Source organism: Athene noctua, chromosome 5 (assembly GCF_965140245.1).
Source record: "Athene noctua chromosome 5, bAthNoc1.hap1.1, whole genome shotgun sequence".
Taxonomy (NCBI): Eukaryota; Metazoa; Chordata; class Aves; order Strigiformes; family Strigidae; genus Athene; species Athene noctua.
The window spans coordinates 53604065-53622315 of record NC_134041.1 but is presented as its reverse complement, the minus strand read 5'-3'; the positions used below and the strand labels follow the sequence as shown (position 1 = coordinate 53622315).

Sequence of the window (18251 nt, the reverse complement as noted above, 5' to 3'; positions counted from 1 at the left end):
TCTAGTATATTAAAAAAAAAAAAAAAAAAACCAAACAAAACCACCACTTAACATTTGAAGATTATTCCCAGAATCCCAAACCAAGTATTTACACCTCATTTCATGGAGGGGGAGGGAAATCTTTTGACCTTGTTGGTAGCAACTCTGTTAGCTTTCTCCTCATATTCATTGACTGAAAAATGGTATTTCTAGTTATACTTTGAAGGTACTGGATTTTGTACTGTTTTCAATGGAGCATTATTTGTCTATTGTTATTTTCCTTAATGCTATTCCAGGGTAACAAAATGCTTGTAGAAACTTGCATGGTTTTGCTAAACTCAATCTCTGCGAGTCGCCCGTCGGTCTTTTGGGGATCATTAACAGCTGCAAAGCTAAATACTTTTGCAGGTCTGAGGCTTAATGAGTCAAACTGTCTCTTGGTATGCGTTCCCTGTCCTACGGGGAATAAGCTCGGAGCATATCTTATTCCGAGATCTCAAAATCCAGTCACTACAGATCAGTTTCATAAGTTCTGCAAGTCTCTTAAAAATTAGCTGGGTAGTTCTTATGACTTGACCTTTAACTGAGTCCCCATCATGCCAACACCACTCTTAAGAAAAACTTAATGTTTCTTTCAAAGCTGTCTTGGCTAACTTTCAAACTGTCTGATATGACTGTTTTCTTGTTTCTCTAATTACTTTCTCTTTTCATGGCTGCCCTCTTCTTGGATTTCAAGTTTGGATGTCCAGTTTGTCTGAGACTCCAAAAAAGAGTGTCACTCCAGGTAAATTCTTGTATCTTGGTGTTGTGCATGCTATTAAAAAGAGAAGTCTGTAGTTGAAACTATGTGTGGTTTTGGAGTTGTCTTGAATGTGAGTCTCTGACAGTGTATATCCAGGATCTGTCCTCTACTTGGATATTGGTTTTTCATGATGCATGATTTCTGATAAGGAAGAGCTTTGCTTTTATGACTGCTACCTCACCTTGATGGTGCTGCTAGCAGTGGATGATAGTTTGCTATTGTATATTCCTTGCCCAACTCAAAGCTACAATCAAAAGCAGCTTCCCCTTTTGTGGTGGGTTGACCCTGGCCACAGCTGAGTACCTGCACAGCTGCTATTCCATGTGAGACAAAGGAGAGAAGAGGAGCAAAAGTGAGAAATCTTGTGGGTTGAGATAAAGGAAAGGAAAATGGCTACATGCTTCTTGTTCTTCTGAAATGCTCTTTTGCTTTTCCACAGTAAGTAGAAATGGTTTAAATGCAAAACATGGGACTCTGAGGAAAATGCAAAATTTTCATGGAGCATCAGACTCCTTGTCACAAGGAGTTGGGAAGGAGGAGGGAGCAGGGAAACAACTTCTAGGTGAGGTGTCAGGGGTCTAGGGAGAAGCAGTCCAATACATGACAAAAAACTAAGCTTTATAGTCTAAGAAATCAGGACTTCCCCTGAGTAACCAGTGAATTTCTTCTGCAAACATTTGTCACCTGATGTGGAATACAAGCGAAGAGGTCTTTCCTTCAGACTTAACAAAAATTATCATGAGCCATAGATCCTGTGTCTGTACAGGATGCTGGCCTGGTTACCCAGATGGTTAAGGCCACACATAGGTCTCAAGGCAAGGAAAGATGGAAACACCCCTGCTGCTTTCCATACCTGATTTGGTAAATATTAAAGTTCATGCCCTTGTTCAAAGTATGTGAACAAAATCCCACCATCTTCAATGGATGAATGCTTGCTTGTCTGAGGTTTTTAGTAAGCAAGAGTGCTGTGATGTCAGAAATGCTATCCCTGACAGAAGTTGAATGTATCCCTGGGGGGGTTCTGCCCAGTCTTAGCAGAGTAGGTCTAATTGCAGGGTAGTAGTTGGTTATAAAAGTGCAGAAACATCTGAAGTACTCAGTCACAGGAGCCTCATGGTTGATAGATCACCAGGGAGTTCAAACAGAGAAACAGAATGAGACTGAGCAGGGGGGAAATGTGTTGAGGAGGAGACAGAAGAGGTGGTGTTGCTTGGGAAGAATGACAAGAAGCCCTCAGATTACTGGCTGGGGTGTGAGGTTGGATTTCTCTGCCTCTCTACATCTGTTGAGACTATTTTATGTTGCTATATGTAAAATGACAATTGAATGTTAAGGCTTTCATCCTTCTTGAAGGGCAAGGAAGAGAATAGATACAAACTTCTTCCCTTCTGTTGACTGCTTATAGCTAAATGCATGTTTCTAGTTTGGCTTCAAAAATATGTGCATGATGATAGAGCAAATGTGGGTGATTAATTGCATTGCATGGTGCTTGAGAAGGTGGATGTTGATACATAGTCCTGCTCAGAAGTCTTCTGGGAGGTTCTTAGCTCCCTGTGCTGTCCAATTCACCTGGCCTTTCAGTTCTCATCCAAATGAATCCCCAGTTCCCAGCACAGCTACTCTTTGTTCCAGACCTGCCATGGACTGTATCGTAATGTGGCAGGCTGACAGAGCAGACTTGAATTTGAACATGATCTATACCCACATAGTATATATCTGTGCCCTAGTCTGGGTGTTGGAGACTAGAACAGACACCACTTTGGTGCTGACCAGGCTCCAGCCAAGGGCATGAGCCCGCTCCACAAAGTGGAGACTCTAACCAAGGATTGCAAGTGATTTAATTTCCTACTTTGGAAAAAGATGGGTACCATACAGTCAGATCCTGAGAGGTGCTGTGGTAGGGTACTTGTGTTTGGGTCACCCAACTGCCAGTAAATTCCTTGGCTAGTCTGCTTTGTGCCATATGGAGTAATGCGAATGGGTTGTACCGCTGAGCAGGACTAGGGCGAATGCCAGAGTATATAGGTGACTTCAGCCTCGTGGAAGACACTGTCTAGCAGCTGTGTGAAAATCTCAAAGCAGTTTAACAGATTTGTGAGCAAAATACTTCACTTTTCTTAACTGTTACTACCTGTAACCTAGTTGGTTGGAATCACCATTCAGAGAGCCAATTTTCCGAGAAGGAGTGGAAAGAGGACTCAACTTTTTTTTCCTTTCACCCTCCTACTTCTAATTTTTCTTGGCTCTGTCTTAAAACCTAGCAGATCAAAAATAAAAAATAAAAATCCTGAGACTAACAAGCTCCACTTGGCAGAGGTCAGCACTGAATTTCTCCATTTGTCAGGATTTTGTTGGAAATGTGGCTGAGGACTATAAAGAAGGAAGAAACTGAACTGGAGCACTTGCTTGAGAGAGTGCCTGCCATTTACCGTGGGCCAAGCTTGTTCCTGACATGCTCTCCATGGGGGCTGTTTTGCTGCTGGTTTTAGCTGTGCGTCAGACACGTACTCCAGTGCTGGAAGCCACAGTCTACCTTAAAGCTGTCACTTGTCCCAAACTCTTGAAGGCTTATCCAGATCTTGGTTCTTAGAAGCTCTAGAATATACTACGCATGTCATATGCTGGGGAATGAATCCAGCCATCAGGTTAATTTTCTGCTGCTATGATTGCTGGTCATATTCCCTTCTTGGTAGCAATGCATGCTGTTTGCTTTGGTCCCTGTAGCTGTTTGTAGCAGCAACCCAGGGGGCCAGGGGGAGTTAATACAGCTCATGGCGTTGTCATCTATACCAGATTCCTACATGTATAGCCAGAAAGATAACAAAGACTAGAGTTTAGCTACTCTTCAAGGAAGCTATTGCCCCATGTACTGAAAGGCTTGCAGAGCACGAGTGCTGTGGAGTTGAGGAAGGTGTATGTATGGATACTTTCTTATGGAAAAACTTCTTATACATTAATTATAGATGATAACCTGGGATGAGAGGGTTTGCATGCTGATCTGGCCATCACTGAGTGGATGGTGCTCAACCTTGTTTTATTCTTGGGCATTTGGGCAAGGCTTTAGGCCAAACTTCTCCAGCTTTGAGCCTCCTAAATTACTTACATGGCCAGATCCAAACACTTCCATTTCTGCTTTAAATCCTGTCTCTGCTGAATAGCAGGGTGTCGCCTGCTTCTTAAACTCTTTTCTGAAAAAAACAACAGAATTGCCTTTTTTGTCATAAAACAGCTACCTGGCCAAGCTTAGAAAACAACTGCAGAAATGATAGTGTATTAATAACCCATTTGATACACTTATCCAAATATTTATTTTTGTCTGTAATGAGGCAAAGGGATTTGTCGGTACTGTTCTATTGCAAAGACCTGGAGACTAGACTGGACTTGTATTGAATTTCTGTAGTTGCTATGGGGGGTGCTGAACTTCTGTCTCTGTCCGTAGAGCTTTGTGGCTCAGGACTGCCACACCAAGAGCTGTTGATATCTGAAGTTAGAGTCTGTTAGGACTGGGGCGCTTGCTGTATAGCAGAAGGGTTGGAGATGAATCCTCTTTCCTCTTGCCACAAGGGGTGAGTGGTCTTTTACCTCCAAGAATAATTGACTTGCAAATACAGCCTGAATTTTGGAAAGTGGGAAGGGACCTCAAGAGTGGCAGGCTGGAGTGAAGGAGTGTCCAGGAAATGAGTCAAAGGCCTGGTTGTTTTGTTTAGGGCACATTAAAAACAAAACCCAAAAGAACAAACAAAAAAAATCCAAACCAAAACCTCCCACCAAATAGAGGATAGATCCTAGGCTTAGAAACATGGTTTTGATCTGAATCTATATTGTCCCCAAGGAGATCTGTAAGAAGCTTCATCAGTCCTATCCCACTGCTTACTCTAGAAACTGGTTATTTTAGGAACTGCTTTCAAGACCCCTGTGAGATTGTGAGTTGTTGTGTAATCTTGCGTGCTTTATGTGGTAGTCTGTCTTTTAGCTTGTGTGCAATAGATACTTGACTCAATTTTTAGGCAGACCTAAGCTCTCTATCTTAAAATACTTCGGGGTAGATCACTGGTGGAAGGCTCAAAGAAAAAATGCAGTTTTAACATGTTTATTTATCATAGTGATGTGGTCCTTCAGATAAGAAAAAGAGGTAAAGTTTTTAGGGGAAGAAAATCCCTGTGTTTAGAGCTGGGCATATGAATGTTGTGAGGAAATAGACTGGTTTAAGGATTGTAAGTAGGCTTGCTGCTATTTTGGGTATTCTTTTTTTTTTTTTCTTCATCCTTCCTCAGAAGGAGTTTTCCACAGATACATAAAGACTTACACTTGAAGAATTGGCTTTAACAAGAAACCACAGCTCTAGATCCAAGCTACCACAGTTACTCCTCCCTATGTGAAGTGTGAAGCTCTGGCTTTATCATATGAAAAGCCATGACACTCAAGGACTCTTTTTGCCAGACGCCCCTGCATGCAGACCCTGCACGTGTTCTCGGCAGTTGTGCCCAGGTCGGAACAGCTGAACTACCTGCCAATTGGTTGTTCAGTTCTGAATCATCCTTATGGCGTTCGCTGACCGTTTATGTGGTTTTGGCTTCTTCTGCAAAACTTCCACTGACCAGCCCAGTACTAATTCATTTAGTCTGAATCTGTAAACACTTGATTGATAATCATAAAAGGGCAATATGAAAGCCTGTGCGCTGTATGGATTGAAGTAGTAGACATGTTTATAGCCTGATAACAACAGAGTACTCTGGCGAAAATCAGGAGTCTCAGATTTCCATATCCAGATGATTTTATTTTTGGAGTCCAGTTGGTGGTTTTCATTTTTGGCTATTGCAAAACCATCATAGGTCTTAGCTGTTGCAACACAGAAGGAGGAGGAGGAAGACGTTGCTTGGAACGGGTGCTCTGTGCTCTTATTTAGGAGGCTTTCACAGGAGTTGCTGGTCTCAGAGTTACAGCGGGAGGAATGATGTTCCCTCCTCGCTGCCTGGTGAGCGGGACAGGGTGCAACTGTGTCACTTAATAGTGCCAGCTGTGAGGGGCATGGACAAGCTCCGATGACATTTCTGCCCAGCCCCAGGAAGGGAATCGCTGAGGTGAGGAGCGGGAGGATTGTAAAGTGGAGCCCTATGGAGAGGAGGAGGGGTATCCTCAAGACTTTAACCAGGAAACGGACTCGAGGCAAAAAGAAACGGAGAGGCAAGCAAACTCTTATTTCAGCCAGTGATCTATCGTGTGCTCTGTTCTGGGGAGGGCTTGCAAGTTGGAGCTAAACCCAAACACTAATTCTGCTTTTTGGGGGGAGAGGAGGGGGGAACTTTATCTGGCATATCAGCCTTACTCTCCTCTGCTCTCCGTTTCTCCTGCCTGGGCTGAAGACACTTTTTTAAAAGGTGGGGCTGTAATGTCAGGGGAGCATTGTAGGGTGCATGTAAGCTTTCTGGGGAGCTCGTGCCACTCTGCATCTCTCTTCTCTGACATGCTTCACGCTGAGCAGGGTATTACTCTTCAGTGCGATGTTGTGTCCTGTGTTACAAATTAGACCTGAACTAATTGCAGGGATGCGGAAGCACCCACGGTAGTGGGTGTTAATTGGTGCTGTGCTCTCCGTGGTGTTGCCTGTCTCGTTCTTTTGAATCCCCTTTGGGGACTTCGCTGCAGTCTGACATAACATACCAGCGATGTCATGGGCATCCTGAGGGTCGTTGAGGAGTAATTCATCTAAAGATGCTTGTGGGGGATGGAAGGCTGAGGAGGGTTAAAGTTTTTTACCCTACTGACTGTGCCTGAAGGGAATATAGTAACAACCTAAACCAGGCTACCCACAAAATGTTTAGGGCTTTTGATTACTGGGAGGAGCTGCTTCTCTGTCTTTTCCTTCTCTCCTTCCTCCTTTCTTTACTGTTACTGAAATCTTCCCCACTGTGCAGTGCCTGATCCTGGGTGAGCATCACTCCAGGAGCCACAGGGACCCTACCCCTCCAAAGGGGAATATCCTTTAGGCATGGTCTGCTGTAGCTGTAAATGAACAAGTTTGTTTGACCTTGGTTACTTCCTAACTAAGGAATTTATTACCCTACTTTTTGTCTTAATAGGAACCCTGTAACACTTACACAAGCTTCTGTTAAAACAGTCTCTTAATTGTATATGTTGCACCAGCCACTGTAGTGCCAAAGAAATCTTCCTGCAGCAAGTACCTTACCCAAGGCAGGATAGAGTAAATGGCATCATAAAGTCCTGCTGGGTTTCGGACATGTGAGTGCAGATAAAACCTATCTTGCTGGCCTGTTGTAAACCAACTTTTTTTGGAGCCAGAGTTGCAGAGGTGGATTTGAAGTACTGTTTCTCTGGGTTTCCCGGCAAGGGCGCTCCTCTGGCACACAGTCACTGGCTTGGCTGTGGTGGCTGATGGCGGGGTGTTTGCCAGCCTGTGCTCCAGCCTGGTCCCTTCCTTGTTCCCAGCAGGGACATGTGCATCACATAAGCACTGCTCCTGCCACCAAGCCAATACTGTGGGGTTGTAAGTTTGGGTTGTGGTTTTTTTTCCTTACTCTACTCCCATGAAAACTGCCTAGGACATTAATGGAAAGAAGACATTTGGGGTGTCTGTTTAGCAAGTAGCTTCCTGCATGTCTCCTGTTCCCTTTGCCACTGTTTGGTCTCTCCTTTTGCCTTTCCACAGACTGAATTCTCTGCTGATGCACGTGCACAAACTGTCCATGACAGCTTTTGTTTGTTTCTGGTGAGAGAACTGATATTTATCTTAAGAAGATTAAAACAAAGTAGGGGTTGTTACTTGCATAAATAGGTTGAAGGAAGATGATGCTGCTGCCCCATTCTGGACTGGAGAAGGGACTGTGTGGGAAGCAGTGTGAAACACTGGAAGGCATCTCATCACAGTCTAAATAACCCAATAAGCACTGGTTTAAATCTGAACATGCAAGCTAAATTCATTCATCATGAACAGAAACATGATGCTTATTTGGAGTGAACAGCTATGGTGAAAATTCTTATTATAAATTTCAGTGTCGTCAGTTCATGGTCTTCTCCCCCTATTCCTGCTACTGGTTGTGGTTCAACTATGTATAGAAAAGCTAAATCTTTTAAACACAAACTTTTAGAGGAGATGACTCGTCTTTAAAGAAAATTAACCTATGTAACCTGAGGAGAGTCAGAGGCACGCTTAGGGAGCAAGTAAGTCTTCTAATTTTCTGGATTTCTTAAATCTGGTCCAAAGGGAGGCATTGTGATAGCGTTTCCTTTCAGGAAATGGTTGAATTAATTGCCTTTTGTTCTAGGATTTTCATTTCACAGGACGTTGTTTTAATGGCTGATGCATTCTTTACCTCTCTCTTGGCAGGGATGCTAATTACTTGTCTGTAGAATCACTTTGCATCTTTAGTCCAAACGCATATGAACACGGTGTGTTTGGAAATACAGCACTGAGCATCCTGTGCTTGGCTGTCAGTCCCCTGACTTGTCTGGTGGACAGTTTCAAACCATGCTGCTTCCTTCCCGTCTCTGGTAGCCAATTTGTCGTCAGAGATTCAGGAGACCTGGAGTCTGCTCCTGGCTCTGCACCCATCACGTGAAATGGGACTTTCAGCAAATCATACATCTGCTTCTGTCTCCCCTTTCCATCTGTGTCTTAATCTAGAGACACAGGAACTGCCTCTTAACACGTAAAATGTATAATAATGCTGTTGGCCTAGACTGCTCTGCCCTAATACATGTTGCTGTAATTCAGGAAACCTGTAAAATAATTTTGCGTTAAGGCATGTTGGCTCTTAGACAGAAGTTGTAGGTGCTTTTTGCTCCGTTCTGACGCTTTGAAGAGCATATAAATGAGGGCAGATTAAGAAACCCTGATGTCCTAAAGGTTTTCATGACTTTTCAAGGCAGTTTCCAGGCAGAGCACAATCGGTCTGTGCCTGGGACTGCGGAGGCCCCCATCTGCAGTACTTATGTTGCACCGGTGAGCTGAGGTGCATCTCACACGGCGGGCAGTAGTGCAAGGAGGTCTCCCTCCACACCTGGCACTGCGGCGTGCCTGCCTCACGGCTCCACCCCGACAGGCACGATTTCAGTTTGTGGGTGGAAAAGTGAGAAATCAAAAACGACAGAGAAACTCCAAGAGTGTGGGGGAAGGGAGGAGAAAAATTATTTTGCACTTTCTTTTGCCCCTTTTTGTGCGAGAACCTACTCTCATTCATAACTGTCTCTGACAGCCAAAAGTCCTCAATATGAAGAGAAACCAAACAACTGGGGAGGTTGGCTCCATGGGCTGCAAAAAGGCGCCGAAGGGTGATGGAGAGGGGGAAGCCGGAGCACGCTGTGCCTCTGTCCCGCTCAGGGCTGCTCTGCTGCAGGGAATGCGGAACTGTGGAGCTGGCGGGGGGCAGGCGGGGGGTGGCCGTGTTTGAGCAAGGATCTGGCGCTATAACTTTTTTTTTTTCTTCTTCTTCTGTTTCAAGTAAACACTCTTCCCCGCCCTCCCCTCTTTCCCTCCACCCCACCTCCCTCTCTTTCAATCCCGCTCATGTGTTTCTATTTAAGGGCTGCAGTGCAGACGAATATGATTGGCATCTACAGCCCCCTCTTGACTTTCAGCTCAAGCCTTTAGAGTGGAGAAGGAGCTGAACCGCCAAGGGGAGAGCTGTTTTTTTTTCCTTTGGGTTTACTGGGGGGATGGCTCAGCTGTGGATTTATGCTGCTTCTGCCCAGGATTTTTCTCTCTGATGGGAGCAAGGATTGTGGAAACCATGTTGGGAAGAGTTTTATTTTCGGAATCCATTATGAAACTTTGCAAATAATTCACTGTCTTCGGCTCCTTCTCGTATTTTTTTTTCCCTCCCCTTTTTTTCTTTTTCTTCTCTCCAATGTCCCTCTGTGCTGCTGGGTTGTGGGCCAGAGGAGGCTGTTTCTATATGGCCAGCCATTTGGGGATATGCTGTGAGCCAAGGTTGTTTGCTGATTCGCTTGGCTCTGGTGACAAGTTGGCCTGTCGTGAATCAGATGGACGGAGGTCGCTCTCAAGGAGTCATGGCTGGAAGCTGGCTTACGGCTTGCTTTTTCCCTTCCCCAGGTGCTGATGCTAACTCTGAACCCATGATCCTGGAGCAATATGTGGTGGTGTCCAACTATGAGAAGCAGGAGAACTCTGAGATCAGTCTCCAGGCTGGAGAGGTTGTGGATGTCATAGAGAAAAATGAAAGCGGTAAGACACGTTTGCTGCTTTTCCCTCTTTCAATGGTCCACTTTTTGCATGTGTTCCTCTTCTTTCAGTTTCCTCGTCACTACTTGTAGTTGTACGTTAGCTCCATCTGGTACAGTTACTGTGTCTGGCTGAGGATGTTGAAGTTTCTTAATGTTGATTTGGGCTGGGGGCCAAATGTTGCCTTCTACTGTAAGAATGTTTCATAGGTTTTGTGCGTTAATTAGCCAAAGTATGCTAATGGAAAACGAAGGTGAAGGAGAGAAGGATCTGCAGCTAATGAAGCTGATGTATAGTAGACTGATATAGATGCCCTGCTGTCTCTTCAAGTCTCTGTCAGCATTTCCATTACTAACTCCCTTTTCAGAGGATTTATAGGATGAGTGTTTAAAAATTACTTGGGATGAAACTTGGCTTGACAGCTTAGCCCGTGGCCCAGAACTCAGTAGGGAGGGGAGAGAATGTGCGTAGATAAATACGTGGCCATGCACAGTTTCAAAATTTCTTGCAGAAGTGTTAATTGGGGAATTTTGAAGCAAGGAGGCAGAGGCTGTCATGTAAAAGCAAGATGAAATCTCTTCTTCTGCCATCCATGGAACAACCAACTTCCACTTGGAAAATGAGATTTTTGGCAAGTGTTTGTATGGGTGTCTTTTGTATACTTTAACTCTTGGATGCCTGGTAGCATTGAGTCAGACTGAACATATGCAGGAGACTCTGTACATGTGAGTGGTTGGAGCGGGTTAGCAGCTGGTTTGAATAACTGCCTGTCTTCAGCAGCTTCCCCTCCTCCCCTCCAGTGTTCCTTGTGTATTAATCCAGAGCTGTTGTCCAGGACTGGTTTCCAGCCCACTCGTGACTTGTGTGTCCTCATCTAGAGGAGCTGCTGGCATTTCGAGCCATTCAAGCAGAGGCTCACGTCGTGGTAGTTTCACATGCTGGGCTCTCATGACCAGCTGGCTCTGGAGTGTGCTGGGCACGCCAGAGCTTGGGGGAACCAGGGCGCCCCGATCTGGGACTCAAATCCATCTTCCAGGGCTCTGAGTCAGGTTATCCGCAATGATGATCATGCATTATATTTTTTTTTTCCTTCTTTTAATGGAGTGATAATTTCTCTGCTGTATGAAAGCCTAATGCTTGTTTGGCTCAAAGTGACACAGTCAGTTGCTGGCCAGTGATTTGGTGTGGTGTCCAAAAGGATAGTGTGTGGAAATGCACTGGCTAGTGTGAACAAAAATGCCTGTCCCTTGGGTACTGACCATATCACTTGCAAGACTAGTAAAGGACAAAATGCTCATCTGCCCCACTTTAAAGAAATTGTTATGAGTGAAGGGGGGGGAAAATGTCCTAACTTTTTTAATTGTGGCTGGGCTAGTGGACAAGTATCCTCCCTTCCAAGCCTGAGGGCTCCTCTTTGTCAAGAGTGGGTGTTACTGCTGTCAGAACAAGCCTAGTTATTGTCGCAATTTATATTCATATCCATGATATCCCTGTCTTGGATAATGGTTTATGGAACCAAGGGAATTGGGCTGTTTAATAACACAAGAAGTGTCTGAATTCCAAATTACAGTTCCTTTGTGTTTTCTTTTAATGTGGCCCCTCTGCCTTGCACAGTTCACATCATATTGTATTGAACCACATGGTATGTGGTGATACAAATGAAGAGTGTTAGGGCCTGAATTTAATTAGGGGGTCCAGAAATGTGACTCTTCTAAAGAAACATCCTTCAATTTGGATTACGGTTCTTAAGACCATATTCTGATGCTTAGCAGCCAGATTTCTTAATGTCCATGTAAAACAAGGAAGGAACTCTGAAGCTCTGAACTGCATCTATGATCTTGCCCTTTATATGTATGTGTGTGTATATATATATGTGTATAAAATAAAAATAGGGTGGTTTTAAATACACGTATCTACAAGTCACAAATTGGTGATGGAGAGAGCATCATTTGCTTTGGATGCTTGTCTAAACTGTTCTGGCAGGGAAATGATGTTTTAGTTGTTCCAAGAACAGGACTCCAAACATACTCTGTCCTAGGTTAGGGATACCACAGGTATTAACTTCACTATGAATGGCATGTAATGAAACTAGCAAAAGTTTCTCAAGTCTCAGTTTTTAAAAGTCAGGAGTCAGTGTTTGAGTTTGGGCATCTTGTTTAGAGTAGGCAAGCAAGCCTAGAAAGATGTGGTTATAACTTCTAAGGACATGGTGATTACTCCTCCAGAAAACATTATTGAACTAGGCACATGTGTAGTAATTCATCTGACTGCTTATGTTGGCTTGATAAGTGAAACTATAGCTGTAATTGTATAAATTAAGCTCATTATTCTCCTGATCCAGACAAAGGTGATGTATGGTGTTATGGATGTCACCCGCAGCAGGAACAATTTCTTCAATGAAAGGAAGGAAGCACGGCTAGATAGCTTGTTAGCTGTGTGGCTGAGAAGTCCCATCAGACTGGACAGTGTGCATTGGATGTGCTGCTGGGCCAGTATTTCAAACTTCCTTGTGTGTATACATGTGTATAGCATATCATAAGTCTGGTTTGGGGGTGTGTTAGCTGTACTTTGGGGAAGCTAGGTATGAAAAGGCACAGATGACTGCTTGATTTTCAAACCTTGCCTGAATAGAGTTGCTGGCTAATGCCTAGGGATACTTAAATGGTTCTCTTGTTTCCCGGAGTGGGAAAAACCTTAACTTGGTTCTGTTGCATGGCTTTGTAGGGAAGAAACACCTTCTATTTACTGGTCAAATGGCCCTATGCTTTTTACATAAGAAAGCTCAAAACTAGTTTCTGAACAATGGTGTCTGTTTCATGTCCTGCTGGATATTTTCTTCTGAACACTTGTAGGGCGTGAGCTAGAGTTACCATCTCCTCTGATGTTTGCCTCCAAATTGTGTGCCCCCTTGAAAGGAAGGAAGCTCTGCTTTCAAGGGCCAGTGTAGAGGGCAGGAGTAGAAAGGGAAAAAAGTCTGGTGTTTGATTTATTGGAAGTTTTACCTGGTTATCATCAAGCTGCTTTTAACTTCATCTTAAGTAAATGCGTTGTATTTACTATATAGTATTATTCAGTGTTATTTTTCCCATACAAGAGATGGTATTTAAGGAGTCTTGCAGGCAGATACATGCCAGCCCATTTGGTAGGGCCTTGTCTCATTCTTAGTTTTCTGTTTCACTAAAAGAGTTGAATAAGGTTGCCTTCGTTATTGTGCCAATTAAAGTTGTGACTTGGACATCATTTTGAAGTTGAAGCTTCTGTTCAGTATTATGACTTGAAAGCATGGTCAGCATATGTGGTGAATAATTCCTGAAACCCTTCATCTCAGTTATGAAGCCTATGGGTCACTGTTGCTGTGATTGCCACAGAAGCAAACCTTGCTAGACTGAAAGAAATTTGTAGGATTTCTATACTTCAGAGCAAATTATTTGATAATGTACCAGCTCTCAGACTTCGGCACTTGGTTTTTGCAGCAAATACCTATATTGGCTCAACAAAAATTGTCCTTCAAACCTTAGTTCTGGTTACATGAGCAGAAGACCCACAGTGTGCTTGTTATATGATGGACATTTATCTCTTTCTTTTTTCCTTGGCTGAGGAGGAAAATCTGCATGTAGCAATGGTCACAAATTCTTCAGGAGAAAAACAGAGGTTAACAGTCTCTACAGATGGGTGTCTGGGAACAGGCTATGGTTACAGCGCTTGTGTTGCTTGCTAGAAGTGACTGATCCGCTTAAAGGCACTGTGTAACCAACCTGCACTGTCCAACACTGTTTAAACATTTCTGAGCTGTTTCAGAATAACAATGTGAATAGTTGACTTAAGGCTTGTCTGTCAAGTACACAGGCTTCTTTGAAACCTTAACCAAAAAAGACTTGCGGAATGACTTAAAAATGTATTTCTGTTGCAGAAAAGAAATGCTGTGACTTTAAAGCAGGAATCCGACACAGATTTCTTTAAGGTAGAAAGGGGAGGGACTGGGCCAGAGCAGCTCCCTCTCTGCCAAGTTTTGCGTGGATGTGGCTTGAAATGGTCAAGCTATAAACTGTGGCAGCAGTGTTTGCAATGGAAAACCTGACAGACAGTTAAGTATAAGTGTAGTCCAAGCACCTCTGCCCTCACTGCTGCTCTGCAGCTGTCTGGAGCCATGTCTGCAGTGGAGGCATCGTGGGATGGCATTTTCCTCTGGGCTGAGCAGGACTGTAGCCATTTTTTTGCAATTACATAACTGCAGACCAATTCCCAATATTATGTTACACACAATACGTAAAACAAAGCTACTATGGCTAGCGTAACTTCACTGGGACCCTACTGATTCTACTGGATCAAAAAGGGAGCTTTGGGAAGGGAGGCTGCTCTTCCCTGCTTAGCTGGGATATGGGACATGGCACCCAAGTATCACCATAAGGAGGGTCTCTGCTTATCTGGGTGGCCTGGCTTGGGAGTCTTGAGACTTACTGGTTCTCCACACAGTGTCGGGAGACTAGTGTGTGCGTGGAAATGCACTCTGCTACACTATTTGGTTTCACGTAGGCTGTTCACTGGCTGCATTCGTGATCTAGGAGAGGGACATAGGCTACAGCTCTCTTGAGACTGACACCTAGGGGTGCACTGGCTTCCCTATTGCAAACTCCCTCTTTATTAGCTTGAGGGCTTTTGAGTTAGGCTTCTGCCTCTTCATGGGGAACACAGCCCCTTTTATTTGAAGGTGTTGCTTTTTAGGGTTAAGTAAGTGGTTTTACTTGGTACCAAATCAGGCCAAAATTACTTTTGAGGTTAACTACTGGATCTTGGCTAAAGGTGTACCCTTAAAGTCTTCCAGGTAGAAACAGGGAAACGTGAGGCTGTTTGTGACTCACAGATCAATCTTTCATCTCTCTATTCCATCTGTCATGCCTGGTTTTGAAAGTAGCATTGATTTTTGGTCCCTTCCTTAGTGTTGGTGGGGGTTTTGTTTTACATTTTGTGAATGTAAAGTGTTCCTGTCTTGTATCTGCTTTCTGCTGCTCTACACCCTTGTCCAGGATGTTGTTTTCATGACCCCTCCTTTGTACATGGGGGGAGCATGGCACTGTGTGCACTGCTAGCAAATGTCTTTGAGCATTAGTATCATCATCTTGCAAAAGCTGGCCAAAACCTGGTAAACTTCTGTTTCTTCTAATGTATAAGTGACATGCTAGCAGTTTCCTAGGCTTCAAATGTGGATGTAGCCCTACACCAAATTGCAAATGCAGTTACTATGTTTGCTTATGAATTGTCATTAGCTTTGCATCCACTGGTCAGATGTGTTGCCAGACACAGTACACCTAATTGACAACATCATGCTTTATTTCAGGTGCAATTGTGCATGCTGGCTTTCCTTGGAAAGCTCTTTTTTTTCCTTACAAAGCATTTTAAGAGAGCATGGCCCATCAGTTGTGATTCAGGACTTGCTTTCTGTTTGTACATTGAGCCCTGCCCTGCTGTTTGCTCTGAGAAAGCTACTTCGGTTCTCTGCATTTCCATTTCTTCCCAGCATGGCTGTGTATTTGAATGTTAAACCTTGTAAGAGACCATGGTCATGATATAAAAAGGAAACACTCCCTCATACAGCAGCCTCTTCTCTTCATCAGTCCTTGAGCTGTGCCTGGAATTCAAGGAGGAGAAACAAACACTTAGGTAGATCAATCCCTTTTGCCTAGCACCAGTGGCTTCACAGGCTTAGGTGAGTGGCCACCACTAAATACCTGGGATAGCTTGTGTAACTGCTGCTGTATGCACCAGTGTTCATAACTCTCTAACAAGCAGAGCTGAGCTCAAGAAAGGACCACCCCAACCCCTTCTTCAAAAACAAAGATCTGTAGACTCCAGTGCCCTATTCTGAATGCAGTGCTGCCTTGCCATGTGTCCTGCCTTTCTGGGCCTGTCACCAGCCCTACAGCAGAGGATGCTTGGATCCACTTATGAATCAGTTCCTGTCCTGCTGCAGTTTTCTGCCCAGTGCATGCACTAAGGCAGACAGACATAGGCCATCTGAGGAGGCAAGGTGGGTGATAAGGAAATTTTGGCTGGGAGTTACTAGAAAGTTGTTTCATGTCCTAAAAAACGGTGTAGAAGTTTTCCCTCCAAACAGGGACAACGCTGACAAAGCAGAGATTCTTTTCTCCTTCAAATGCTTGCAGCTCAAGGGCTGGAGACGTCAGTGGTGAAGATAAGGATGCTCAGTAGCACTTGCTTGTTTCACTGTAGCAGTGTCTTTCTCTTTAGGCTTTTTGGAGGTAGTAATTAAAGCTGGTTGTTCTCTTGCTTTGTTTTGCAACAGTATAATCAAAGCATCCTCTTGCTGCAAAGTGTGGGGTTTATTTTGAACTTTAGTTGTCTGGAAGGTGGTGTCTATTGGAGCAAGCCTGGATGCCTTGTTTTAAAGTAATCAATGGAAATGGGGTCAATGGAGCATTGATGGGATGGACAGGAACACTTAGACTAATTTAGGCTCTGTACTGTCTCCGGGGGAAGCCTGAGACAGACTTAGAGCACAGAGGTAAATCTGGCTGCGATGACTTGCTGTTGCCAAGTTCTCACTGGAGATCAGCTCCTTTCTGGGAATATAGTGCCTGACCAGCCCTGCAAACAGGCACTCCCTCTTCCAGTGGCCTGTTTGCAAAATGTTGAATGGATGGAGAGAATTTATACTCACACCAGAAACAGCTGGGTCAGCAGGAGATGAGGAGGAGCACTCCTTCCTCTGCTCTTGCCCCTGGGAGCCCAAGGGTGGGGTGACACTATCTAATGACTTTAGCAGCTGTACTAAGCTGGAAGCAGCCCTTGACAGCCTACCCTGACCTCTCTGGTGATTCTGTTTTGTAAGCTATTTTCTGACCTCTTTTCCTCTTGCCTTTTTTTCTAATCTGATTGGATTTTTAAATGTTTGCCTCTGCAAGGGTAAGGAGGTGGTAGCAGCTTGCTTTTTCTAACCAGCTTTCAGCAGGAAAAGGGTGTTGGTATGGCTGAACCTGTCATTTGAGTTTCAATAATTTAACTTAGATTTACTGTGCCCAGAAAGGAAGCATGCCACAACATTTCTGAAGCAGTTACCTCTGAGCTGCAGTTCAAGTCTGCCCTGTGCATAGGCTTGAACGATAAGCTACTTGAGACTGATTATTTCTAGACCTGCCTATTGCTTCAGCTTCACCACATCAACATCTCAGTTGAGGTTGGGAGGTTGCTGTATAAAGCAAAATGCTTGAATTATGAATGTGTTGTAATATTCATGCAGCTTTCTTGTGATGTCTAAATGGCTTTCCTCTCCCACACTTAGTAATTTACATGGCAAGTGATGTTTGTTTCTGTGTTTAAGAGCATGGAAGGTAATTTTCTATGCTGGAACCAAAGCAGGGTTGTTAATACTCTGGTGTCTGTAGTTGTCCTCTGTCACTGTGGAAAATGAGATTGTTCCCCATTGTCACCTGGAGACACATTTTTAAGAGCATGCGAAGGGATTGAGGTGGGCTCCTGCTTTTCTGCTAGGAATATTTCTTCTAGTCCTGTGACAAGGAGAGATTGTCCCTTTAACTGTGTCGTGACATTTCCATCTCTTCTGAGAAGCCTTTCCGCATTTCATAGACATCCTTGCTTAGCTTTCCTTTGCCCAGCTTTGAATTGCATTGCATACTTGCTCTGACTTCTTGGTGACAAGCTCATTATGAACACTTGAAATATGACTGTCTGGTAACACTATGCCCTTTGCATTGCCTAATTTTGCTGAAGCTTTCCTGGGACACCTCCAGACTGCTCTGGAGCTCTGCTAGTAGGGATGTTTTGCTGGTTGGGATGGAGGAGTTGATTGGTGGCTTGTATTATTTGGGCCCCACTTGAGTTGGGAGCGGCTAAATGTCATACTAAAGTGACCTTCAGTGCATTCATAAAGACTTGCTAAAGTTAACTAGTAACATTGTTCTGTCAGGTTCATCATGGAAGTTTTCGGTGTAGTAAGAGATTACTATTTTCCAAGCAATGCTCCCTCATTTCATTCTGTAGAGGGAGGAGCATGATTAACAAGCAATAGGGACACAAGAAATGTCATGGGGTTGTATTCCTCTAAAGCATTCTCCTCTTTAAGAGTACGTATCGGATCCCCTCTATGTAGTGTTTGGTTTTATATTGTTTTAAAGGAACATCTCTCCAGATAGAGACACAATAAAACTGAAGTGAATTTGAAGTTGTCCTTCTATAGCATTTTTTTTTTTTCAAATTATTTGGACTATAGTATGTGGTTTGTATTCATTTTTTTAA

At 43.9% G+C, this 18251-nt stretch overlaps 1 protein-coding gene across 6 annotated transcripts in view; it reads left to right on the top strand.

The window, feature by feature from the left end:
• Positions 1-18251, top strand: part of SH3PXD2A (SH3 and PX domains 2A) — a 267794-nt gene that overhangs the window by 182626 nt on the left and 66917 nt on the right. For 3 of the 6 annotated variants that reach the window (XM_074907668.1, XM_074907666.1, XM_074907669.1), the window contains exons 7-8: positions 716-763; positions 9852-9983. In XM_074907668.1, coding sequence (XP_074763769.1) covers positions 716-763; positions 9852-9983 — 180 coding nt within the window. The remainder of the gene's footprint in view (positions 1-715; positions 764-9851; positions 9984-18251) is intronic. The other 3 variants (XM_074907667.1, XM_074907671.1, XM_074907670.1) reach the window with 1 other exon arrangement.